Below are 27,782 nucleotides of genomic sequence, written 5' to 3' on the forward strand. Positions count from 1 at the left end.
ACAATAATTTATGCTATAAAAATGCTTTAGAGCAGATAAAAAAACCACTGAATTTAAAGGCATATCTAAAATTCAAAGTGGGGTTATACACATATTTTGAGAATCCAATATTCAAGGGAACTGGATTTGATATTTTCTTGCATTTATAAATTTATATGAGTTTATTAGATAATAGAGGATCTTGCAAATAACCATTAGAATTAATTTTCCAAAGGTGAACCTGTTGTTTGTATCACTCTCAGGAAATCTCCTGTATTCCAACTGGTGACTATGAAGTGACACTGCCATCTAGTGGCAAGTTTTCACTAAAGGTGAATGCATTTACTTGAGCACCCACCTTCATATCTTCACTGATTATAAACTCCTTTTTAAAGAAATATCTAGTTTTTAAAGGGAAAATAATTTAAAAAGTTTTTCATTTATGCATTCATTTGAAAGGCATACAGACTGAGAAACAAACACACACAATACACAGATTCTATTTGTTTGGTTCACTACCCAGATGCTAGTAATAGCTAGGGCTGGGCCGATTTGCTTTCTGGCTTCAGCCTGGCTGGGCCATGGCTGTTTCAGGCATCTAGTCAGCAAATGGAAACTCCATCATTCTGCTTTTCAAATAAATGAACAATGAATAAAACATTGAAAAAAAAAAAAAAGGGGAACATTTCTCTCTTCATCCCCTCTACCTCCTTCTACCCAATCTTTCTACTCCTGCTTGGATCTGCATAAAAGCTGGCAACTGTAAATACCATGTTGGGACTCTCTTTTAAAGTTTCTCTTTCCAGGGCCATGTTACCAATGCTAGTGGCACAACAGTGTTACGGATCAATCTATTAATTGATTACATATTATTTCAACAAAAATGAAAGGCAATGAACTTTTGCAGTGGCCAAATAAAATTCAGCCACCTCACTGGAATTTCAGAAAGGCTAACGGCATTACATTCATCATCCTAATAGTGTTTTATTGAATGCATATAATGTGTTAGGCACTCTTCTAACTGCTTGATGTGCATGGCTCATGGAATCCTCAAAACAATCATACACAGCAGTTAGAAATCCCATTTTCACAAGTAGGAAAACTGAGGCAGAAGAGGAAAAGATAACTATGTATGAACTGCTTAAAGTTGTTTCTCCTAGTAAGTTTAAGAGCTGGGATCTAAAAACAAGTATAATCTACCTGTTCTTGGTAGAGACCAAAAAGCAAAATGATTAATGATTTTTTAAAAAATACAAAAATCTCTAATAAACTTATCTCGAAAAAATTATTTTAGCAGACTTACCATAGCTATCTAAATTATTTTTTAAAAAGACTCTTCAGCAAAATTACCATAAACAGTCTTTGGAAAACATATTGAATGAGAAATTTATAGATGAAAGGAGCACTACGTATGTATTCACATACTGGCCTCTATTTAAAACAAAACTAAAGGTGGAGAGAAATGGGGGTTATAGTAGCTTAAAACACACACTAGGCTTATCAAAGATATTTTTTTAAAAAGTATTTGTTTATTTAAAAGGCAGAGCAACAGAGAGGGAGACACAGAGATTTTCCATCCGTTGGTTCATGTCCCAAATAGCCAGGGCTGGGCTGGGTCAAAGCCAGGAGCCCAAAGCTTCATCTGGTCGGTGGCAGGGTCCAAGTACGTGGGCCATCTTCCAATGCTTTCCCAAATGTAGCCAGGACTCAAAACAGCACTAAAATATGGGTATCACAGGCAGAGGTTTAGCCCACTGTGCCACAATGCCAGTCCCTATCCAAGATCTTAAAACACGTTATTCTCCCCAAAAGCTGGCTGCTTCCAAACTTGATTTAATATTTTGCATGTTTTCTCTCCTTTGCTTAGTAAATATATTTGCTTCTCCTTTCTGTAATCGACGTCTCACAGCTGATTTTTGCTGTCTTGTCAATTGACGTTTTACCTTCTGTTTTACCAGTTCCTGGAAAGATTTCAGAAGTTAGTATTTGGGATAGTGAATCATTTTGATAAAACAAACATCTCTATTTGCTGATACTTTTCAAATTTCTTTTTAAAAGTGTATTTTTAAAAACTCCACTGGCAGCACTATATGATCCAGTAATAAAACAGAAAAAATGTTATAAAATGGGAGAAATGAAATTCCTAACAGATTTTACCCCTATAGCAAAAAGTACAGTGCACAGTTCTTTAGATAACATATCATCATAGCGCCACCTAGTGTCCACCATGAACAGCAGAAAAAAAAAAAAACAACTCTGCTTTCCAGTGGTCCATTTTGTAATATGAAGTTATTTTCTAAAGCATTCACTATTGGCCAGTATATTCAAGAATACTTTCATAACTGTGCTGTAGAAATGACCTGATGGCATCAGCTAGCAGGGAAAAGTTTTCATACAGCTTTTTTGGAGCTGTAGAATGCTTTCTCATAGAAAACGATTTGTACATTCAAATTATTCTTTAGGACCCAAGCTACACATGTCACATGATTTGCATGATGAGGATGAAATCTGAAATATTCAGTCCACAATGACCTTTTGTTTCTCAGAACCACTTCAGGCTTCTACTTAATTGTATATAACCTAGCATCATCCAGCTTGTCTCCTACAAAGGCAGATGATATTTCAAGAGAAGAAGCCGAGGTTGTCTTCATGTGTCCCAGCATATGCTTGGCACAAAGAGGCACTTAAGAAACTGCTGAGTTGAAAAATCAAAGAAAAATGGATTTCAGAGATAAAAGGGAGCCAGAAGCACTAGTCTCCTATTGTCCTGTTTCTTGGGCTGCAGAATATAAAGCTGTGGGTCAGACGAGTCAAAGTGCAGAGTGGGATTATTTTATAGTGGAGCAGACTACAGTCCATACACAGCTGTAAACAAGTTTCCCTCTTTGTTTTCGTTTAAAGGTTGTTGGTGGGAGGAGGTGAGAGGAGGGGAAATGGAGCAGGGGAATCAGACGTGTTTCTACAGAGGCTGACACTGAGGAGAGGCAGCTACCCACATCTGGGAAGCCCGAGACATGGAAGCACCTGACATTCCGTGAGTGTCGGGACTGACGGCAGAACTGGCTAACGGGTTCAGCACCCTTCTTACCCCAGGAAGCCAAGCAGCACCGCTGCCTCCCCACTTCTGCAAGAGTTTGGAATCTGGGGTCTGAATGGCATCTTTGCAACTACAATGCTAGAAGCCTCAAGTCAGAGCAATGCTTGCAGAATTGTGAAGGAAAATGATTTCCGAACCACAAATAGAACACTTAATCAGCCCTCCAGTCAAGCGTGATGACAGAACAAAGGCATCTTTAATAATAAAGTTCCCAAAACCATTTCATTCCAAAAACTTTGGTAGCTATGGAGAATAAAGCCGTGAACAAGAGGGAGACAGGACTAGGAGAGAGGCATCCAACAGAGAGGAGATGGAAAGTCTGAGAAGGAAGAGCAGCACGGGCACCAGCTTTCTACTGGAGGAAGGCAGACTGGCCTCCAGAGCACTTCCAAGTCCTCTTCTAGTCGTCCTCTTATTCTTTACTTTGATGAAACTGCAAGGGTAACCATGTCATGCAAAATAAGGAGACGACGGACTGAATGCATGTTTCCCCTTTAGGTTCAGAACAATTTACAAATCCTACATGATTATTTTTCCTCACGTTAAGAACCAGCACGTGGGGCCAGCATTGCGGCACAGCAGGTAAAGCCGCTGCTTGTGGCACCAGCTTCCTATATGGGTGCTGGTTTGTGTCCCATCTGCTCCACTTCTTCTTTTATTTATTTATTTTTTTTGACAGGCAGAGTGGACAGAGAAAGTGAGAGAGACAGAGAGAAAGGTCTTCCTTTTTGCTGTTGGTTCACCCTCCAATGACCGCTGTGGCCGATGCGCTGCGGCCGGCGCACCGCTTCTATCCGAAGGCAGGAGCCAGGTGCTTCTCCTGGTCTCCCATGGGGTGCAGGGCCCAAGCACTTGGGCCATCCTCCACTGCACTCCCGGGCCACAGCAGAGAGCTGGCCTGGAAGAGGGGCAACCGGGACAGAATCCGGCGCCCTGACCAGGACTAGAACCCGGTGTGCCGGCGCTGCAAGGCGGAGGATTAGCCTACTGAGCCGCGGTGCCGGCCCTGCTCCACTTCTAATTCAACTTCCTGTTGATGGCCTGGGAAAAGCAGCAGAAGATGGCCCAAGTACTTGGGCCCTTGCTACCCATTTGGGAGCCTCAGAAGAAGCTCCTGGTTCCTGGACTTGGCCTGGCCTAGCCCAGGCTGTTTTGGCCATCTAGGGAGTGAATCAGCAGATGGAAGAGCTCTCTCCCTCTCTCTCTGTAACTCCAACTCTCAAATAAAATAAAATTTCTAACAAACAAACAAAACAATCCAGTGGGAGAAAATTCCTACTTAATATATTTAAAAATGATGCAAACATGAAATAAAAGACTTGTGTGCTACTTTAAGGAGTATGTAAATATTAATGGAAGTCACATTCTTTTTTTATTGTTGCTACAGCCAAAAACTTCTTCCACTAGATAGTAGCCACACGCATAGCTACTTAAAAAGCAAATATGGTGCCGGCGCTGCGGTTCAGTAGGCTAATCCTCCGCCTTGCGGCGCCGGCACACCAGGTTCTAGTCCCGGTCGGGGCGCTGGATTCTGTTCCGGTTGCCCCTCTTCCAGGCCAGCTCTCTGCTTTGGCCAGCGAGTGCAGTGGAGGATGGCCCAGGTGCTTGGGCCCTGCACCCCATGGGAGACCAGGATAAGTACCTGGCTCCTGCCTTTGTATCAGCACGATGCGCCGGCCACGGCGGCCATTGGAGGGTGAACCAATGGCAAAAGGAAGACCTTTCTCTCTGTCTCCCTCTCTCACTGTCCACTCTGCCTGTCAAAAAAAAAAAAAAAAAAAAAAAAAAAAAAAAAAAAAAAAAAAAGCAAATATGCTTTACTGTTTAATTACAATTTAATTCTGTTAAAGATTAGCAAGAATAGAGTTCACAAATGGCCAATAAGTAGAAACTAGAAAATATTTAAAGAAGGAACAGATCTTAAAACCATAATTTCAAGAAACACAAATCTTTTGGCTCTGTACTGATACCAAAACAACCGTTAAGTTAATGTTGTTGTTGTTTTTTTGTCAGGCAGAGTGGACAGTGAGAGAGACAGAGAGAAAGGTCTTCCTTTTGCCATTGGTTCACCCACCAATGGCCGCTGCCCTGGGTTCTAGTCCCGGTTGGGGCACCAAATTCTGTCCTGATTGTTCCTCTTCCAGTCCAGCTCTCTGCTGTGGCCTGGGAAGGCAGTGGAGGATGGCCCAAGTGCTTGGGCCCTGTACCCGCATGGGAGACCAGGAAGAAGCACCTGGCTCCTGGCTTCGGATTGGCGCAGCGCGATGGCCATAGCGGCCATTTGGGGAGTGAACCAACGGATGGAAGACCTTTCTCTCTGTCTCTCTCTCTCTCTCACTGCCTAACTCTGCCTGTAAAAAAAAAAACAAAAAAAACCAAAAAACCAAAAAACAACGAGGTAAAACATGCAAATACAATTCTAACTGGGGTTCTGACAACAGCAGTGCCATCATCTCCATACACAAAGCGAGCATAACTTAGAATTTAAGGAAGTAGCATGAATTAGCAATTTGTCTAACTATTCTTTGTATATAATTACTAATCTTATACTACTATAATTAGACATTGGAGAAATGTTTTGATTATGAGAAACCAAAGAAAGCAAAGTAAATACATCCCAATAATTGAGTGTACAGGCAATAATGAAGTGTGAGAAATCCATAATAAAGACAAGATAGGTTGATAATACTTGAAAGGAGATTTTCTTTCTCTCTCCGCTCTCGCTCGCTCTCTCCCTTATTTGAGAGACAGAGAGAACAAAACAGGCAGAGGTCTCCCACCTTGGGGCATGAAGCCAGGAACCAGGAACTCAATCCAGGTCTCCTACATGGGTGGCAGGAATTTAACTGCTTGAGCGAATACCTCTGCCTCCTCAGGTACAAATTATCAGGGAGGTGAATCAGCAGCAGCTGGAGTCCACCATGGAACCCAGGCACTGGGTTATACAGTCATGCTTACTGACAGAATTTCTGGACTTGGAATAAAAAATTCAGGAATACAAACTTATTTTCTTTCAAATTTACTTTCATCTGATTAGATCTGGTTTTATTAGCTTCTTTTGCTCATTATAACGTTTATCACTAATACCCAGCTTCAGTTGTACTCAATGTGATTCCTTAGGCAGAAGGGAAAACCCAACACTCATTTTTGTGGAAAAATATGGCTAAATTACCGTGCTTTACTTTCTTAATGGTGGACAGAAAATAAATTTTCAGAAAGCTACCTGAAGTTACAATTTTCAAAACACTGCTTAATCTAGAAGTCCGGTTAGGAAGCAGGGGTATGTGCTGTAGGCTTACACACCAGTGTCCTTCACCTGATAGCCAAAGGACTCAGGAGAGGAATAGGAAAATGAAGAGTAGCTTTGTCTCATTCATCCCAAAACAGTGGTACTTCTAAGTTCACACTGTTCCTAAATGGCAGTGAGGGTGGCATTTTTCCACAATACTGCCATCAGTGAGCAGGAGAGCCAAGGCTGCATGGGCCACAGAGAATGGCTTTGCAGTGAGGGGTAAGATTCTCTCTCAAACACTCCTGGTTAGCTCTGAAAGGAAGCTGGCAGACAAAACTGCTGCTCAGCAGGAGTTGCACTGTGCCCAATCTTGTCCAGAAAATATCCCTCTTGAAATTTCTTTGGACACTGCTGCCAACATCCAAAGGGTCCAACAAAAACTTGAGACACCAAAAATTTAAAAATCACCTACTCTTCTCCTTCAAAATGTAAGAACAAGCTAATGAATGAAGTTGGTGTTTCACCACACTTCATTTGCAAGCTGTCACTGGTCAGGGAACTTTGAGCAAAGTCACATAACCTACCTGGGCCTCAACTTCCTGTTAAAATGAAGGGACCAAACCACATGAAAATCCAGTGTCCCTTGGTTCTAAATTTCTATGACTTTATCCTTTAAGTCAATCTCACTTATGTGCTGCTCTTCCCCTGCAAGATTTGATCACTCTAGCTAAAAGTGAACTCAGGCAATACAAATGTCTGAGTCCTGCATACCTTGTAGTCTTCACAGTGTCTGAATTCACTAACCGATCCACAGTAGTGACCCAATATACCTTTGACAGATGTTGAGTGAATACTCACCGGAGGAATTGTTGAACAGCTTACAACACTGCCTGCAGAAGTAACACTCAGAGTTCTTGTTCTACACTGAGTAAGATTTCCCAAACTTTCTTGATCTCTAAAACAAAAAGCCCCATAATTAATCAACTTAATTTTCGCAATGCAACCAATCATACTTGATTAAATTACCACCACCACCCCCTGCAGGACAGTAAAACTTGGGTATAAAGTATGCCAGAAACATTATTATACTTAATATTATACTTAAAATTTTTATGAAGTTTTTAAAACTGTAACACTTCGGTCTAACGTATCAGTAATTTTAATTTTTCAGCATTCTTCTTGTCAATATCAACATCTTAAAATTGGTAAAATGTTTTAGCCATCAAAATTTACTATTCTTCCACAATTCATATGCCTCTTTTCCAATAAACCTCTCCTTTTACTGAACCATGCAAAACTGCTCTTCCCAATTTAAATTTCTGAGACTTTGTCACCTTGTTAAACAATGTGGAAATAATGAGACCAGAGAGAGTACTCTGAGTCTGCTCTACTAAGGTAGAAAAATTGTTTTCACATTGCTCAGAATTTTAATGTATATGAATTCAGACAACATTAACTTCTAATAGTCAACTTTTTCAGCATATTTTGCTTCTACCTTGAATAAAAGCTCTACCTAATATGTATCCAGAAAGGGAGAACAAATAATTACTCCTATTATCTCTTCAGAAGACCATTTATCCTTTTGTAGGTCTTTTCCATCACCGTGAACTGGTTACAATGTTAAATATTATTCCGGGTGCATGTGTGAGAGCATTCTGGAAGCGGCACTCCCTAATGAGGGCAGGCTTCACCCAATCCTCTGAAGGCCCAAAGAGAGCACGAAGGCAGAGCAAGGGACAACTTACTCTCTCTGCCTGACTGAGCTGGCCCATCAGCCTTCTAGTTTTGGATTCTGACTGGAGTGTACACTATTGCCTCTTTGTCAGGTGTCTGGTCTGGATCTATATTCCACTGGCACTCCTGTGACTCCACCAGCAATGATTGCAGATTGGGGGACTGCTCAGCCTCCATAACTACGTGAGCCAATTCTTCATACAAATAGTCCCTGGCTTCTGATGGTTCAACTTCAGATTTTTCAACTTTATGATGGTTCAAGAAGCAATATGCATTTGGTAAGTACCATACTTCAAATTCTGATCTTTTCTTGGGCTAGTAATATTCAATGCATTCTCTCTCATGATGCCGTGTAGCAGGAGCAAGCTGCACCTCTTAGTCATGCAGTTATGAAGGTGGACAGCTGATTGTTTACAGCGTGCTGTGTTGCTAAGCTAGAACGTTCAGTGGGTTAGGTACATTAAATGTGTTACTGACTGATGATATTTTCAACTCAGGAAGAATTTATAGGGATATAATCCTACTGCAAATTGAGAAACACTTGTAAATATCTTGTGTTGGTTTTGTTTCTCTACAGAATCCAGAGTAATACAATCAGAATCCCGAACGACTGTATTTTTGACTTTTTGTCTCTTAAGTGTCCGCTTAATTTTCCAAGTTGACTCAAATGGCAATAGCCTTGAGGCTTAAGATAGAGAACTACATGGACAAGGAGCAAAACTCTCATACTTTGTCTCATATACAAAACTGCAAAAACAAAGACAACCTTAAAATATAAGTGTCAACATGTATTTCTGGTCTAATTTTAACTTCTGCATTACTATTTATTAACTTACAGCTGGTTTCTGGACAAGCTACCCCAAATCTAAAAATCAAATTTTAGAACTTTTGCTAATCTAAGCTTAGCCTCATGGATTAGTTTTTCCAAGACATAAATTTTAAAAACACAATGCCATTATATGATTTTAGCTGTACAGGAACAAAAGTACAGAAAGCTCAAAATACCAGAGTAAATTCACTTTAGATGCCTGACACAGAAAAGCACATTTACTGCATGTTTTACATGTTTACGTCTTAATAATCAAACATACATGAGATGTATAATTATGAAAATATATCTACCCAAAACCTCATTAATTTATAATGAGACATCAGTTTGTAGTATAAGGCAGAATTACATGAAGCTTAATCAATAGGCTGCCTAGAATCAGGTCAATTGTAAAGGATATTTTGAGTTTTAAATATAAAAAAGGCTATCTGACTTTCATTTACCCATCATTATAGCGAATGAAACTGTCATATCATTTGTTTTCCCCTAAAACATTAATTTAGAGGAGCTAGCGCTGTGGCGCAGCAAGTTAATGCCCTGGCCTGAAGCACCGGCATCCCCTATGGGCACTGGTTCGAGACCTGGCTGCTCCACTTCCAATCCAGCTCTCTGCTTTGGCCTGAGAAAGCAGTAGAAGATGGTCCAGGTCCTTGGGCCCCTGCACCCACATGGGAGACCTGGAGGAAACTCCTGGCTCCTGGCTTCAGATCGGCGCTGCTCTGGCCTTTGCGGCCATCTGGGGAGTGAAACAGCTGATGGAAGACCTCTGTCTCTCTCTCTGTCTTTCTCTTTCTGTGTCTCCTCTCTCTGTGTAACTCTGATTTCAAATAAATAAATAAATCTTTAAAAAAAAAAAACCAAAAAACCCATTAACTTAAAGATTCGACACAGAAAAGCAATCAACAAAAATCTATACCTGAAAGGCCTGAATTCCTTGTTTAGTGACGACAGTGCAATCAGATCGGGGCACTCGTCTTCACACTCCTCAGGGCCAGCAGGGACTCCTCCGGGACCAGTCAGACCATCCTGCCACGTGCCATTTTCAGTTCTGTTTTTCTCCCCAGAAAGCTCAGTTGTTAAATTGCTTTCAACAACCTGTCCTTTCACTTCCTCCAAAGCCTGACTGAATCCAGTCATTTCAAACACGTGTATGCCAGCACACTCCCCGAATAAACTGTCCTGCTTTGTTTGCTCGAGTTCTCCAGGTGACCTGGGACAGTGGCCACTTGCTTCATCCACAGAGCTCTTTTCACTCTCATTCTCTGACCTGCAGACCTTTGCTTCTTCCGATGCCTCTTCATCAGAAAGTGAGCAGTCAGACCCCCGCTCTGTGGCGGAATTCCCATCATCTGGCCCGAGTGGATGCAGCAGTTCATCGTCCACCTGCATCTCCTTTGTGTAGCCACTGGCAGAGACCTCCACGTCCAGAGAGTCTTCCCTCCTAGGGAAAAAAGGAGTTGAAAAGGGAAAGAAAACATAGTTATCTAAGTACCCATTATTTGATAAATTCTGATTCCCAAGTGAGTTTAATAGTTAAAACATTTAAAGGTTTTTCTTTGCCTACAACCTAATACTCAGAAATTACATACGCAAATATAAATGACATGCTGTCATTTTAAGAATAAAATGACTTTTTATAACACATACTAATAAGAAGGTTACAAAAATTCAATTGATATTTATTAGTTTGGTAAATTAACTTCCAAAGGGGGCTAAAATTTCTTTAGCAGTATCTCAAAGGACCAAACAGGTATTTCCTTTACTTTTTTCAAAGATTATTTTTATTTATTTGAAAGGCAGGGCTGGTGCTGTGGCACAGTGGGTTAAAGCTCTGGCCTGCAGAGCTGGCACCCATACAGGTGCTGGTTTGAGTCTTGCTGCTCCACTTCCAATCCAGATCTCTGCTGTGGCCTGGGAAAGCAGCGGAGGATGGCCCAAGTGCTTGGGTCCTGCACCCACATGGGAGACCTGGAAGAAGCTCCTGGCTACTGGTTTTGGCCTGGTCTATGCCTGGTCGCTGCGGCCATTTGGGGAGTGAACCAATGGATGGGAAGACCTCCTCTGTTTCCACCTCTCTCTGTAACACTGCCTTTCAAAAGAATAAAATAAATCTTAGGAAAAAAAAAAAAAAAAAGAAGGCGATAGTATGACAGAGAGCAAGTGAGCTCTTTATTTATTTATTTTTTTTGGACTGGCAGAGTGGACAGTGAGATAGACAGAAAGGTCTTCCTTTTCCGTTGGATCACCCCTCAATGGTCGCTCTTTCTTCTGCTGGTTCACTCCTGAAATGGCCATAAAAGCTGAGGGTGTACCAAGCTGAAGCCACGAGCCTGGACCTCTTCTGTGGTGTCTCCCACATGGTGGCAGGGACCCATGTACTTGGGCTATCTTCCACTGCTTTCCCAGGCCCTGCAGGGGGCTGGATCGGAGGCAGAGCACCTGGGACTCAAACTGGGTCTTTGATATGGGATGCTGGTATTGTAGACAGCAGCTTAATTTGCTGTGCCACAATGCCAGCCCCAAGGCAGGAATTTTCAAGTTTTAAAATTTCATTTATATGCTACAGAACAATGGCCCTTAACAGTAATTATTAGGTGTCAAAGATCACTACATATATATTTTTTTTTTTGGTGCAAGGGTTAACTTTTCGAACTAAATAAACCAGATATTGAAAAGGTCCTATCATTTTAAGCAATGCGGAGTACAAACCTGATGTCACTAAATGTTGGATAAAGCTCACTTTCATAGTTGAAACGTTTGATGAAGAAATCTCTCACACATTTAACATCTCTGTCGAAATACCTGCAAAAGGAAGAATCATTTTTGATACAGGCATTGTGAGCTTTTTCATTAGCCAATCACGTTACCTTATCATTTACTGTGATACTCCTGCTCCTTCTAGGAAGGAGAAAGATGTTACAGAGGAAAAAGAGATACAAAAGAGCAGCCTGTGTTTAAAAATGAAAAACCTGAGGAAAGTTCAAGGGCTAAAAGTTTTAACACAGTTCCTGTGGGTAGGGAAGTCGAGGTTTTCTCATAGCATGACTCAGAATATGAGGACATACTAAGGGAAAGTGAGTGTGAACCCGAGGACACTTACCCTCTTTAGTTCCCAGTCGGCTGGCTGTGTTCCCAATGGCAACACATGCCAGAGCCTCTAGCCAATTGGAAAAACCAGATAAAAAGGGATTAATGACTCCTTAGGAAGGGTCTGGGGACTACTGAATTATGTTTATGATAATATACAATAATTATCAAAAACATTCACCCAATCTGAAGACATGCTGATCTGGATTGAGTGTAGAAGGACCTCTGCATACCAGTTTGCTTTTTAAGTCAGCATAGAGCAGCAAGAACAGATTCAATTCTCTAGAAGCTTTCTAGATAATGAAGAATTAAAGACAGGATGACATGGAGCTGACTATGTCATTAAATTTTAACTGAATTACTATCTTGAGAAAGAAGTTTGGAAATAGGGAAGACAATATCACTCTTCTTCGCTCAGGGCACCCTGGCAAAATCTTAGTATATTTTAAAACTGATCATTTTACATACACTCCTATCTCCCCAACTAGTCGTTTCTTCAAAAGCAAAGTGACAGGGCTTAATCATATCTCAACCACAAGTGCTCAGCCCAACTCCTTTCCCCAGTACTAGGGTTCATAAAAATTCTAATTAAATCATTCGGAACATCATAACCTGTCATCAATTCCTTCTCTAACTGTGGTGGTTCCCAGATGTTCTTTATTGTGTGACTCTGCTACTCTGTATTAATAAAAATGATGATTAGTCATCATCCAAGAGTACTGATCATTCAAGTGCCATGAATATTTAGTATTGTTTTGCTGGAAATAATTTTAAAAATTATTTTTAAGTAACATTTCTTTCTCTAGCATAACATAAAACTGCTTCAATCCTAAACTTTACAAGAATTATACACACACACACACACACACACACACACCAGTTGTTACTTTAGGGAAAAGCTGTTTCTCATAAAACTAAATAGGAGTTAAAAAAACACACACACTTGTAATTTGATTACCCTCAATTGCATCATGGAATACAAGCAAATAAGGAAAAGGTTGCATTTCACAACCTTATTGGTTTAAGTGGCTAAATAAAGTAAAAAATATGATTATAACAGTACAAAAGTGATGCTGTTCTGTGCAAGTGATGGAAATTTCACATGAATTTTTTTACTAATTGAATAAAAGCTGAAAACAACAGGAGGATTAAGCCACGACCTTTGACCCTGGCATCCCAGATGGGCAGTGATTTGAGTCCTGGCAGTTCCACATCTGATCCAGCTCCCTGCTAATCCCCCTGGGAAAGCAGTGGAGGATGGCCAAAGGACTTGGGCCTCTGCCACTCATGTGGGAAACCTGGATGATTTCAAGGCTCCTGGCTTTTACCAGGCCCAGTCATGGCCTTCGTGGCCACTTGGGGAGTGAACCAGCAGATGAAAGATTTCTGTCTCTTCCTCTCTCTATAAATCTGCCTTTCAAATAAATAAATAAATCTTAAAAAAAAAAAAGAAAACGAAGATAATTATCATTAATTTGGCAACTGAGCCTAGTCCCACACCACACCTTTTTCGAAGGCCATTAGGATTACTAAGCTGTGCTTGCTGAAGCTCTCTTGAAGGTGACCATGGAGAAGTGAGGAAAGGGGAAGAGCACGTGGTGGTGGCTTGAGGGCTCTTCACTCCATGTCCCTGAGTAGGCACAGACCTGCTTTAAAAACCACGGTTCCACTCAAAACTGTCTGAACAAAGGGTTCCACGGCTAACAAAGTTTGACTTTTGACTGTCAAATTACAACAGAGTAATCCAAATTATTTTTATACTATCTTCACTGTGGTTTACATTAAAAAAGGCAATTCTTCAAATTCCCAATATACAAGCTTAATTTTCTTCTGAAATTTATTTACTTGAAAGTTCGAGTTGGAGATCTTCTAACCACTTGTTCCAACAGTTGGTGCTGACCAGGATGAAGCTAGGAGCTGGGAACTCAAGTGGGTAGGTAGATGGCTGGCAAAGACCCAAAGTCCCTGGGCCATCATCTATCTGCTGCCTCAAGTATACGTTAGCAAGAAGCCAGATCAAGAAGTGGAGCAGCTGTGACTCCAACTGGGACTTTGATATGGGATGTAGGCATCCCAAATGGCAGCTTAACCTACTATGCCACAATGCCATGTGAAAAGGTTTTAAAAATGGGATCAAAGTACATTTTTTCCTCCTTAAAATACTGAGGAGTAAGACTGTCTCATGAGGAAAAACACAAGAACTGGAAAATTATAGGGGGAAAAAAGATTTCATCACACCTAAACACACTCACATCCAGAATCAGTTTCAGTACATACCACTCAGCATTGGGATGAGAAGTTGAAACCATCTGTGGAAAATCAATCATGGTGATATGGTCATCTTTATCCAAAATGAGATTGAATTCGTTGAAATCTCCATGAATCAGCCCATGATTTGCAAGTTTGACAATTAGTTCCATTGCTTCATCATATACAGATGCAGGGTCTTCAACATGATGTATCTGACACCTGAAGGTATTTTACATACGAAGAGAGAATATACGTACTCATTTATGATTTTAATAAAAGTATGTTTGTATATGCACATATATTATTTCCAACCCATCTTCCCAGTATCTTTCTCCTTATTCTTACCAGCAAACATAATACCTTCCAAGTACTAGAAAACAAATAAATTAAAAAAAAGCCACCCTGCTTAGACTCTGTCTTCTATTACTGCTATGCTTTTCCTTTGGTTTTCTTTTATTTTTTTTAAAGATTTACTTATTTATTTGAAAGTCAGAGTTACAAAGAGAGAGAAGGAGAGACACACAGAGACCTTTCATCTGCTAATTCACTCCCCACTGGCCACAATGGCTAGCACTGGGCCAGGGCAAAGCCAGAAGCCAGGAACTTCATCTAAGTCTCCCACATGGGTGGCAGAGGCCCAAACACTTTGGCCATCTTCTGCTGCTTTTTCCAGTCTGTTAGCAGGGAGCTGGATCAGAGGTGGAGCAGCTGGGACACAAACTGGTGCACATAATGGACTCTGGCAGTGGAGGTGGCGACTTTATATACTAAGCCACAATATCAGCCCCTCTTTGTTCTTTACAGCCAAACTCTTACACAGGTTTTTTCCAATTTATTCCCTCTCCTTCTCTAATGAACCCATTTCACATAGGCTTTCATCCACCTCTTGTTAATGAAATGCTCTTGCCAAGACTACCAATGACTTCCACATTGTTTAATTCAAAGGTCAATCCTGGTCATCATCACTTCTGGTCTGTGCCCTCCCTGAAACACATTCCTTCACTTAACTCTTGGGACACAATGCTCTTCAAGTTTTATTCCTTCCATACCGATCATTCCTCCTTAGTCTTTTTTACTGGTTCTTCAACTTTTCCCTGACCTCTAAATTTTGGAGTTCCTCAAAAGTTGATCCTAGGACCTCTTCTTTTTTCTTATGTAGGATTCACACATGGTGATCAGGCTGGGCTCATGGCTTCAAACACTATATATACACCAGCTCCCCTGGATTCTGAGACATCTCAAACTTACCCTGCCCAAAACAGAATCTCTGATTCTGCTCCACCCTCTAACTCCAAACTATTCTTCCTGCTTCTAAGTGGCAACTTCTTCCTCTATTAATTTGTAACTCAGGCCAAAGACCTTGCTGTTATCATTGACTCAACCCTTCACATCCATATCCAATCCCCAACCAATCAGGTTCTCCCTGAAAATCATACCAGAATCTGACCACTTTCCACCACATCTGGACTATCACAGCAGTAACAGCTACCATCATCTCTTCTCCTGCTGGATTCGACAAGAGTACCGTAACTCATCTTCCTAATTCTGTTTTTGTTTCCCCCAAGTCTCTGTTCTTCATATAGCAGCCAGAGCTTCCCTATGAAAATGTGATGTCTCTTCACTGCTTACAACACTCTATGCTCACCTGAGACGTGTGTGTTCGGAATAGCCTTTCATATAGCTGCATAGTTTCTTTCCTCTTCAAGTTTCTGCACTGATAAGTTTTCACCTCACTAATGAGACTTTTCCTGACCACGCCATGCAAAATAGCGGTCTCTCATCTCAACCTTCATACTTCTTATCTTCTTTACCCTTCTTTATTTTTGTCCATAGCACTTATACCACTTGAAACACTGCATTTCCTTGCTCAATTATTTACTGCAAGTCTCCTTCCATTAGAATGTAAATTCTGCAAGGAAAGGACTTTGGGTCACTGCTGAACTTACTGAATAAATGAATGAATGAATCATAGAGATTGCAAAGTCCATACTATCAGAATGAAACTGAGTTTTCAATTTTAAAGTCTTAAGTCAATTTCTAACCTCCCAAAAGTAACAGTATGTTAATTTAAAAAAGCTTTTATTAACACCAATCAACCAAACTTGAGCCATGATTTCAGGGACAGTAGTGAATACTTACAAAGGATAGCCATTTATGAGCTCCATGACCACTGCGTGGCGATTGTAATCAATTGGTTTTGGAACTGGAAATTTCCTCTCATGTAATGCCTAAAACACAGCAAAACATGTATAAGCTATTAAAGAAGTCATTATTTTTTTTAAAAAACAATACCTTCCCAAACCCAAAACAAAGCAGATAAGTCTTTACAAAATTATAATTAACACATGGTTATTCATGTACTGCTTAACTACTATGTAGAATAAGCTACACATAAAAACAAATTTTAAACTAAAATTTGCTTGAATTCACTTTTCTGCCAAAAATGAACACTTACTAAATATTATGCATTGTGCAAATTACAAAAATACCACAAAAATATTTGTCCTCAAGAAACTCAAGGTCTTTTAGGATATTTCCTACTTTATAAATCTCTGTCACTTGCTTAAATGTGCTTAAACTATTCAAATGAAAACAAACTGGTACGTAGGGAACTCTGTTTTCTGGCATTTTAGGAAATAAAGTAGACTGTAAAGAGCAGACCCTTTAGTTCATGCACCACTGATCTTTCCCTGAGACCACAATAAATGGATCATGTGACAAACACAGAAACAGCAGTAGTCTGACTCAAATGGATCTAAATTTTTTTACTACACCTAATTTCCTCTTGTTTATAAATCCATGTTACCACTTCTTTCAAAGTACCTTGGGTTTATGCCCTGTGCCATTTGGAATGCTAGCATTTCTAAGTAGACCTTTGTCATTTATGCCTGGTCTCCACCAGGATTCTGGCTTTAGCTAGTATACCTGATCTAATCTATGTACCAATATTAGACAAATATACTTAGGCCCACATTCCATTAAAAACAACAACAACAAAACAAACCCACAGTTTGTCCTGGTTCTCTTTAATTTACTTTTCCAGTCCTAGTTCTCCAAATACTAACAGGCACCCAGCAGCACAGTCAGAGAAATCATCTCAGTGTCGCTTATACAGAGAGGGCTCAAATCCATTCATGTCTTTGCCCACACTAGCTTTCTTGCAAAGCACATCATCTCCTTACAGGTAAGTCACATACAAACTTCATGACTCTACTGAACTCCCACTCAATCACCAACTCTTTTGCTGTATTGAAGTTTCTCTAAACTCAACACATAATTTAAAAAATTCTTTCATGGTCCATGTGTGTTGGTATCAGGTTCCCACCTTTAAGAAACAGTGCATGAGATCTTTGGGATCCACTCTTTCACTCTACCCCATCCTATCCCAGAACTGAATTTTAAAGGGTTTTCTATTTTACATCCTGCCTTCTGTGGAGATGAACTAAACTACTTCCCCATTTTCCAGTTTTTGTTTGTTGCTTTGTTAAGAATAATTTGATTATTTGAAAAGACAGAGTGAGAGAGAGGGAGAGACACTTCTATCCACTGGTTCACTCCCCAAATAGCTGTAATAACTAGAGCTGGTCCACACTGACACCAACTCTCCCACATGGGTGGCAGGGGCCAAACACTTGGGCTACCATCTGCTGCTTTCCTAGGCACATTAGCAGGGAGCTATATTGGAAGTGGAGCAGCTGGGAACTGAATGGGCACCCTGCTATGGGATGCAGGAGCTGCAAACAGTGGCTTAACCTGCTGCATCACAATACTGGCTCCTGTCTGCTTTGTTTTTAAAGAGTGTTTTTCAATGAAGACCATTTGAAACATGCCTGAACTGACAGCATATGATAACCTTGGAGATTTCAGTATCTGTCTAGCATTTAGCTTTATCTTCTTTCCTGGGAGAGAAATGTTCCATTTCCGTCCTTTAATGCAAACATCTATCACAGTTTGGGAAAATGTCTAACAATTCCTATCAAGATGCTTAACTACTGATTGAATATCCTAAGACACAGACATAAGACAAGAAATACATAACACACAAATTAAAATGACTCAAAGAACAACAAGTGCAACTGTTGTTCACACTGGAGCAATTTTCAAAAATTCAAAAATTTTAAAAAATGAAGATAAATTATTACCATGTCTATTGGACAGAATAATAAACACACAGTGTTATTTTCTGTTAAACTTTGTTATTGAAGATATTTTATTTGGGTATTAAAGATAAGTAGCAAATCTTTGCTGAACTTAAAGTAAAAGGCTAACAATTTTTACTATTTTTCATTTATTTACAGATTTATAACCTGACATTTGTTTAATTATGCAAAAGGTTTCTACAGATGGTAATTATATATAATATGTTCAACTAGAGAAAGACGTCTGTAACTATACATGCTGAACATGTATACTCCCATTTACAGATTTGTGAAGCAACAATATCGCTAATTATTTTAGGCTGCTCCATAATGTTAATACTATAGAATACATATTGCCTTCATGTATTAATAATAATGAAAAATATCTTCACTAGGAGGAAATCACTAAGAAAATAAGTCTACAGAGTTGGTGATTACAGAGGGGCCAGCACTGGCAGAGTAGTCTAAGCCTCTGTAGTGCAGGCATCCCATATAGGCACCAGTTCACGTCCCAGCTGCTCTTTTTATCCAGCTCTCTGCTACGACCTGGGAAAGCAGCAGAAGATGGCCCAAGTGCTTGGGCCCCTGCACCCACATGGGAGACCTGGAAGAAGCTCCTGGCTTTAGATCAGCCCAGCTCTGGCCATTGTGGCCATTTAGGGAGTCAACCAGTGGCTGGAAGACCTTCCTCTCTGTAAATCTACCTCTCAAATAAATAAAGTCTTAAAAAACAAAAAATAAAAAAAGAATGATTGCCCCCCACTCTCCCCTCTAAGAACAGCACAGTGATTATAGAGATTGGGTCTGGAGGTAAGGAGACATGGGGGCAGCAGATTGATGCCTGTTTCTAAGACCTTCAAAGTACATGTATCATTTGGTTAGAAAATGTAAAATGACTTAAAAATTACCTTCATATAGGCAAACTCCTTCATGGCAGAGAGACGAGACAAATAAAGCCAAGAGACATTGTGCCTGTGTTTATGGTAGTCACGCTTGTTTTTCAAATTTCTGAAGGAAGTTCTTCCTAGTCTATGAAGCTTCAATGCAAACTGCTGTCCTTCTTCATTTGCAACGATGTAAATATCTAGAGCCAAGATTTAAGTAGATCATCATTATACTTTTTTTCCATTGAGTTAAAAATTTTAACTGGGTCTGACTTTATTTGTATCAAGTATTTTTCTTTAGATTTATTTATTTATTTGAAAGGCAGAGTTACAGGGGTTGGGCGGGGGTGGGGGGTGGGGGGATGGGGTGGGGTCGGGGGGAACAGAGAAATCTCTCCACTGGTTCACTTTCCAAATGTTTGCAATGGCTGGAGCTGGGCCAGGCTGAAGCCAAGAACCTTGAACTTCATCTGGGTCTTGCATGTGGGTGGCAGGGGCCCAAGTACTTGGCCCATCTTTTACTGTCTTCCCAGGCACATTAGCAGGGAATGAGATACGAAGTGGAGTAGCCAGGACTTGAACCGGAGCCTATATGGAATGATGGCATCACAGGCAGCAGCTTAACCAGCTTTGCCACAACATTGGGTCCTCAAGTATGTTTTATTTCATAATATAACTAGAAATTTTTGGCAAAACTCTTCGTATTCCACACATTCACCATTTTACTTTAATTACAACTCCAAATTATAAGTCAACATATATGAACATCTACTATAAATGAAAGCAGAGATACCATGTGTCAAAGGTTATTGCTTAATGCACTTATCTACTGTTATGTCAAAACAATCTAATGGAAACAATTTAATGGAAAAACATCTAATTGTTCCTTAATGTCCTGTGAAAGGAGGGATTTAATATCTTCCTTTTCAACAGCATGAAGTTCAATTCCTCAATTGCTCCTTAATAAGTTCCACTCAATTGTTAGAATATAATTCTATAAATGGAGATCTTCCAATAAGTAGTTTGCTAACTATCAAAACAGGATGTTATTTGTAAAACCAACAGTTAGAGTATATCCTCATTACTCATGAGGAAATTTTAATTATTAAATTTCTGTTAAGAAACAGGCTTCATGAAAAGCCCATGAAAACATTTCAGGCATGGAAAGCCAAGCTATTGTGGCAAAGAATATTCTACATGAAGGATCTCTGAGAGTAAGATTCCAGTGGAAAGTACTGGCCATCAGAAGGATCTACTTTTCTCTGAAGGGAGTAGAGAACTTTGCTTATGGCCTTGTTTAAATACTGACAGAGTTTATGGATTGAAAAGCCTTCCACAGCCTAGGCAGCTCATGTCATGAGCCTCGGTTGGGGGCTGGTGCCGTGGTGCAGTGGGTTAATCCTCTGCCTATGGCGCCGGCATCCCATATGGGTACCAGTTCTGGTCCTGGCTGCCCCTCTTCCAATCCAGCTCTCTGCTGTGGCCTGGGAAAGCAGTAGAAGATGGCCCAACTGCCTGGGCCCCTGCACCTTCATGGGAGAACAGGAAGAAGCACCTGGCTTCCGGCTTCTGATTGGCACAGCTCCAGCTGTTACGGCCATCTGGAGAGTGAACCAACAGAAGGAAGACCTTTCTCTCTGTCTCTCCCTCTCACCGTTTGTAACTCTCTCTCTCAATACAATCTTTAAAAAAAAGAAGAAAAAAGAGCCTCGGTTGGTCACTGACATCATACATAAGAGTGTTAATTGTTTAATTAACAGCAGGAGTCACTGTACTAACTTTCCTTGAAGGACCTCTGTGCTCAATGAGTTGTATTATGAGAGTTACCCATAAAACTTGTTCTCAGTTTGTGCAAATTGTTGAAATCTTTACTTCATATAGAGTTAGTCTTCTGTGTATAAAGTTAATTGAAAGTGAATCTTAATGGAGAATGCGACTGGGAAATGGAAGAAAGAGGAGGAGGAGGGGTGGGAGTGTGGGTGGGAGGGCGAGTGGTGGGAAGAATCATTATATTCCTAAAGTTGTACTTATGAAATTTGTATTCCTTAAATAAAAGGTTTCTTTGGGGCAAAAACAAAAACAAAAAACAAACCAGGCTGCATTACAATAGGATAAGCCGGCTGGCGCCACAGCTCACTAGGCTAATCCTCTGCCCGTGGCACTGGCACACCAGGTTCTAGTCCCAGTTGGGGCGCCAGATTCTGCCCCCGTTGCTCCTCTTCCAGTCCAGCTCTCTGCTGTGCCCCGGGAAGGCAGTGGAGAATGGCCCAAATGCTTGGGCCCTGCACCCACATGGAGACCAGGAAGAAGCACCTGGCTTTTGGCTTCGGATTGGCGCAGCACACCAGCTACAGTGGCCATTTTGGGGGTGAACCAATGGAAGGAAGACCTTTCTGTCTCTCTCTCTCTAACTTTGCCTGTCAAAAAAAAAAAAAAAAAAAAAAAAGGATAAGCTGCCACTTGGAATGCCTGCATCCCATATTGGGTAGCCAATCCAGCTTCCTGATAATGCACTTGGGAAGGCAGCACATGACAGCCCAAGTGCTTAGGTCCTTGCCACCTACATGAGACCTGGATGGAGTTTCAGGCTTCTGGCTTTGGCCTGGCCAAGTCCCTGCTGTTGTGGGCATTTAGGGAATGTACCAGAGGATGGAAGATCTCTGTTACTCTGCCTTTTAAATTAAAAAAAAAAAAAAAAAAAAAATCAACTCTTAAAACAAAGGCTCAGTGACATTGCTAAGAGGATTACAAACTAGTGCAGGGAAATTTGATAATATCAAAATTCCAAGTGATTGACCTGTTATATATTCAGCTGTGTTCCTCCAAAATTCCCCAAATTAAAGTCCTAACCCACTATGCAATGGTTTGGGGACTGGCCCTTTAAAGAGGTACTTAAGGCTAAATGTGGTAATGGGGGGGGGGTGTCCTAACTTAACAGGAATAGTATCTTTATCAGAAGAGGCACCAGCAACACAGAGAAGGCCATGAAGGGTCATGACAGGTGTTTGCAAGCCTAAGTGAGGCCTTAGGAGACATCACACATTGATCTTAAGACTTTTAGCCTCTAAAACCATGAGAAAAATACCACCAATCTGTGTTATTTTGCCACAGAATACTAATACATCCCCCAATGATTCAATTTCTAAAAATACCTTTACAAACTTATTTGCGTGCACGCATGGAGACGTTTGCATAGGGTGCTCACTTTGTCACTACTTACAAGAAGGAGCAGAGGTACCACAAGTGACTTTGAATTGGGAACCAGTAAAGTCCAGATGGAGACCCACACATGGTAATGCCCTGTAGCCAGGAGCAAGATGCACCTGCTGCTGTGAAGTGGCATCAAAGATGCAGCAAGTGGACAAAAGTCAAGATGCAGAACAGTGAGCACTGCTTGCTCACTTCTGATTAAAATGGTCTGTGAAATGTATGTGCATATATTCTTAATACATAGAAATATAGTAGTATTTATACAGAAAACTCTAGAGGAATATGAAAGGCTATAGTAACAGGAGACTGAGAATAGGTTAGGAATAAGACATTTATTTTTTTAAATGTATGATTATTTTTATTTACTGGAAAGGTAGAGTGAGAAAGTGAATGTGAGATATTTTCCATGTACCAGTTCACTCCCCAAATGCTCACAACAGCCAGGGCTGAGGTAGGCCAAAGCCAGGAGCCTGGAACTACATCTGTCTCCCACAAGGGTGGCAGAGGACCAAGCACTTGGGTCCTCATCAGCTACCTCCCAGGACACGTTAGCAGGAAGCTGGATTGGAAGCAGCCAGGACCTGAATCACCACTCCAATATGGGAGTGGCTTAACCAAATGGTGGCTTAACCTGTTGTGCCATAACAACTTGCCCCTTAGTTTTAATTATACACTCATATTTAATATTTATGATTTTGCCATATGACGAATTTCTTAAAAAAAATTAACAGAAGCCTACCCCAAAGGGGGTTCTTCATTATTTCTGCTTATACATCTTCCACACACATCCCAACCCTGTGCTGTGGTTAGTGAGCACTCCTGCATCTCTTCCTAAATATATGCTGCAAAATGGATGTCAGTACAGAAAACACACTAATCATATGAAGTACCACAAATCTTCGGCATAGCTTTCCTAATAATTCCTGTATTTCCAACGTTAACTTTGCTTCCTCAGTTTAAATAATATAACTGCAAAGAATTAAAAGCAGGACACAAATGGCTACGGCACAGAGAAAATCACTCCCTGCTCTTTACTCTTACCTTTTCTGTGTCCTACACATGCTTATCTTTGCCTGATTACATTGTTAGGATGAAAAACTGTGTGTGTGGTTTGTAGTTACTGTCTCCTAAACTCCTCTGTGGCACCTATTTTTAATTATTACAAATGTATAGCTCATCAGATGCAAAATAAGAACAAAGAAAATATTTACCAAAGATTTCAGTTGTTAGAATTAAATTAATTCTTGTTGAAGGACTTGTGCAGAAAACAATAACATACCAAACTAAGGGTATGTTTATAACCTTTTCCAATTTACTGTTTGGATGAACAAAATGTTAAAAATGAAACAGGAATGCTTTCTCAGGGTGAAATACAAATAAAAGCAAAGAAAATATTCTAATAGCAGTAACAGCACTAACCTGATTCTTTGCCAACACCCATCTGGTTTCCAACAGACTCGACTACCTGTCTAGAAGAAAGTGTTTTCAAAGCGAGGTAGTCATAGCCTGCATTTGTCAGCCGATAGCCCTGGACAGCTAGACAAAAAGGAAGAATTTTAAGTTTAGAATTTCTTATATTAATTTGACCAAGACTTTTCGCTTATTTGTATCCATTTTTCACCTCATTTTTATAGCAATTATTTTTTAGTGTATTTTATAAATGTAAAGATCTGTGATAGGTCTGAAAAACCCTCATCCCTCCCCACAGAAAGTCTGACATGTAATGCCAGAGTGAGTTTTGTGGCAGATTGTACTTTCCAAGGCTGGCAGCAATAAGCTCTCTATTCCACTTGCTATTCTGCAGTGTGACCTTGCCACTCCTTTCTCTGGCCTCCCTTTTGGCCTGGGTGGGCCCTGTGACGCATTTGACAACAAGAATATGATAGAAGTAATAGTGCTTTACTATTAGTTAAATTGGTTTAGTGCTTTAGTAGTCTGGCAACTTCTACCTGTTGCTTTTGGAACACCTGCTGTGGAGGAAACCAATTACCTGAAAAAAATCACGAATTCTGTCTTAAAACATACTTACTTTTGGTACGCTCCCAGGCTATGAGTTTATGTTTCACTAATTCTCTTAAAACTTTATTACAGCCACCATGTTTAAGGCTGGCTATAGAAGCAATCAAACTGCAGGGAACTATTTCATGGTTCTTCATGCCCATTTCAACCTGAAATGAAAGGAATCATTATATGATCATAACTACCATAAAGCCTTGTCTACCAAAATTCTGTAAGGGATACATTCTGAGACATGGGTTATTAGGCAAGTTTTGCACTTTCACAAACTAAGACACCTGCTATGTCACTAAGTGATACAATCTTGCGGAATCCCTGTTGCATATGCAGTCTGCCATTGACTAGAACATCTTCTGGGGAATCATAATTATGAAACAAAATTACCATCAGTTATAATTTGATATGTAATCACTAACAACATATCTCTACTGCACTTCAAGGGTACAGATTCTGAGTCCTTGGCATAGATAATGATACATGATGAAGCCTAAAATACCTGCTGACATCTAAACAGTTGTCTTGAAAAACTATAAATGTTTTAGTGATAATCAAAGGAAGGACTTCAAGGGCTTTAAGAAGTTTTGCGTTTTGATGTAGGAGGGCAAAAGGAGAGAGGAATTTAAGCTGGAAGTGAGGAGGAAGAGTACAATTTAAAATTATGTTTTTTGGTAGTTTGGGAAACAAGGAAGAGGGTAAAGTTGACTGATTTGGTTTGAGCACATAAAAGTCAATTGCAGATGTTTACAGGGAAATTGGGAACTTAGGAGTCAACTCATAATTGGGGAAACAGGGTCTATTTTTTGGCAGAGATGAAAGATGAGACTGTAAAGTGGATGCCATCACCAAGAAATAATGGAACAAAAGGAAAGGCTGGTGAAAGAATTTTGCAGGAAATTCACATCGAAAGGTAAGGCTGGGCCGGTGTTGTGGCACAACAGGTTAATCCTCTGCCTGTGGCAACAGCATCCCATATGGACACTGGTTCTAGTCCTGGCTGCTCCTCTTCCAACCCAGCTTTCTGCTATGGCCTGGGAAAGCAATAGAAGATGGCCCAAGTCCTTAGATCCCTGCATCTGTGAGGGAGATCCGGAAGCAGCTCCTGGCTCCTGGCTTCGGATCGGCGCAGCTCCGGCTATTGCGGCCAATTGGGGAGTGAACCAGCGGATGGCAGACCTTTCTTTGTCTCTCCCTCTTGCTGTCTGTAACTCAACCTCTCAAATAAATAAAAAAAATATTAAAAAAAAAGGTAGGGCCAACAAATCATATATAAAGAGACAAAGAAATTAAAGGGAAGAAGAGGGTAAGAAAAGGTGTTGGCAGTGGTGAAATTCAACTGAGACTGGGCTGTCATGTTTAATGGCTGGAGTATTCTTTGGTGGGCTCCAGAGAGAATTTTTTAATTTTTCAAATATGTATTTATTTATTTGAGGGGAAGAATTACAGAGAGAGAGAGAGAGAGAGAGAGGTCTTCCATCTGCTGGTTCACTCCCCAAATGGCTGCAACAGCTGGAGCTGGGCTGATCTGAAGCCAGGAGCTTCTTCTGGGTCTCCCATGTGGGTGTAGGGGGCCAAGCACTTGGGCCATCTTCCACCGCTTTCCCAGATGCATTAGCAGGGAGCTGGATGGGAAGTGGAGTGGCTGGGACTCATGAGGGATGACGGCACTGCAGGCGGAGGCTTAACCTTACTAGGTTAAGTGCTGGCCCCCTTAGAAAGAATTTGAATATTAAGAGTCCAAGTTTGGAAAGATAAATCTGTCATCATTTTGATGTCCCACCAAACTTCACACTTTAACTTAATTCATCTTGCACACTTGGACCCTGTCTCTCCAGGATCTAACACTATTCCTCGTGACTGTGAGAGGCAGTAAGGAATGGATCAATGTGCTGAGCAAGCAGAGAAGGGAGCTTTCAGAGGTGATCGTAGGTAATTACACAAAGACCAGTTGACCTGAAGGATGTATGAGAGAAAGAAGAGTGTCTTCGAATTTCATATAGATTTTTGTCTTTGATAGTTTAATCCTTGGGTATTGCTATTTAAGACTCATTTCCAAAATCCAACATAAAGCCTTAAAAATAGTACAAGAACCAGTGTGACTCATATGACATGCTTGAGTGCCATCACATAATGACACCATACAGAGTCTTCAGCATGGGGCTCACTCCTTATCAAACCATAATGGGTCCTAAAGAAAAGTACTGGCTTCGTTAACGTCACTGATCTCTGTGCCTTGACCAGAAACGTTCAGTGGCTCCCCGTCCCCTGCCACCTTTACCAAGCCTGAAAAGCTGTATGGTACACAATCTGGCAACGACTTTCCCAGGTATGTCTCCAATCTAAGCTCACTCCGCCCCAGTCACGCCGGTCTTTCCTTTCTTCAGGGATTTCCCACCCTAGGGTCTTGCTCTTGTCACTGCCCCCAACTTCTACAGCTGAGCAGGCTCCTTATTAACTTCTCATTCTTTTTTTTTTCACGTCGCAGGATATTAATTTACTGCCTACCAAGAGACAATAACTTAAACAAAAACAAAACAAGAAAGTCCTGTGGACCTTGGTCACAACCGTAAACAGACGAGACCCTCGCACGCGGGGAGTCTTCCCCGACTACACAATTCAACGACAGCACTCGCCGCACCCTCCGCCGGACGCCCAGAGCCTTGCATTCCCGCGTCCTCTCCCATCTTCCCGGCCCTTACTCCCTGATACCGTCCAGTTCGCTATGAAAAGCCCCGGCAAACGTGCTGAGAGAATCTGAGGTTAATACTGGGACCTGAGGATGCACTCAGAGGCACCGAGTGTCCTCGGGACGGGACTCAAACCCTTCCGGCTGCCGGAAGCCCGAGGCAGAGACCAGGCCACGGCGAGGCGAGCGTCTCTCCAGCTCGGGGAGAGACCAGAAGGGAAGGAAAATGACTAGGAGACGGGGCCTTGGCGCTCGCTGGGGGACGACAAATGCCACACATAAGCCCTGTAAAAATCCGACTCTCCAGGGCTCTTTTCCCGGTTCCCAGCGTCGGCGCGTCCGCAGGCGCGGGGCGCGCCGGCTCAGCTCTGTCCATCTGAAAACGCACCGTCGGGAAGGTCACAGGGGAAGCGTTTCTTACCGCTGTCAGGACCCTGAAGTCATCCCGGCTCATGTAGCGCAACTTGGCCACATTCACCTTGCCCATGGCGGCGGCTCCACAGCCAGCCCGGCGCGCAGCGCACGGCCTCCCGCGTGCGTGACGGCCGCGCGTCGCCTGCGCATGCGCCGGCGTGCGCTCCAGGTCCTTGTCGCGGAAAGAAGGCGCTCTGGTCCCCGGGGCGTGCTGGAGTGAGGCGTCGC

The 27,782-nt window shown here is 41.3% G+C and overlaps 1 protein-coding gene across 2 annotated transcripts; it reads right to left on the minus strand.

Moving 5' to 3' along the window:
* Positions 1-1,488: 1,488 nt before the first annotated feature.
* Positions 1,489-27,781, minus strand: RIOK2 (RIO kinase 2). 2 transcript variants are annotated; one of them, XM_002713932.6, is made up of 10 exons: positions 27,562-27,781; positions 24,471-24,609; positions 23,861-23,977; positions 19,256-19,431; positions 16,348-16,436; positions 14,236-14,427; positions 11,581-11,673; positions 9,788-10,312; positions 7,167-7,263; positions 1,489-1,940 (listed from the first exon to the last, which is right to left on the minus strand). In XM_002713932.6, exons 1-10 carry the CDS (start codon positions 27,625-27,627, stop codon positions 1,776-1,778), a joined length of 1,659 nt encoding a protein of 552 aa, XP_002713978.3. In that variant the 5' UTR covers positions 27,628-27,781; the 3' UTR covers positions 1,489-1,775. The 2 variants fall into 2 exon arrangements, with proteins under 2 accessions (XP_002713978.3, XP_089169186.1); XM_089313060.1 differs by having other exon boundaries at positions 1,489-3,509; positions 27,562-27,754.
* Between the last annotated feature and the right edge of the window lies 1 nt (position 27,782).

Source organism: Oryctolagus cuniculus, chromosome 14, assembly GCF_051225735.1.
Source record: "Oryctolagus cuniculus isolate XC-2025 breed Fujian yellow rabbit chromosome 14, ASM5122573v1, whole genome shotgun sequence".
NCBI lineage: Eukaryota > Metazoa > Chordata > Mammalia > Lagomorpha > Leporidae > Oryctolagus > Oryctolagus cuniculus.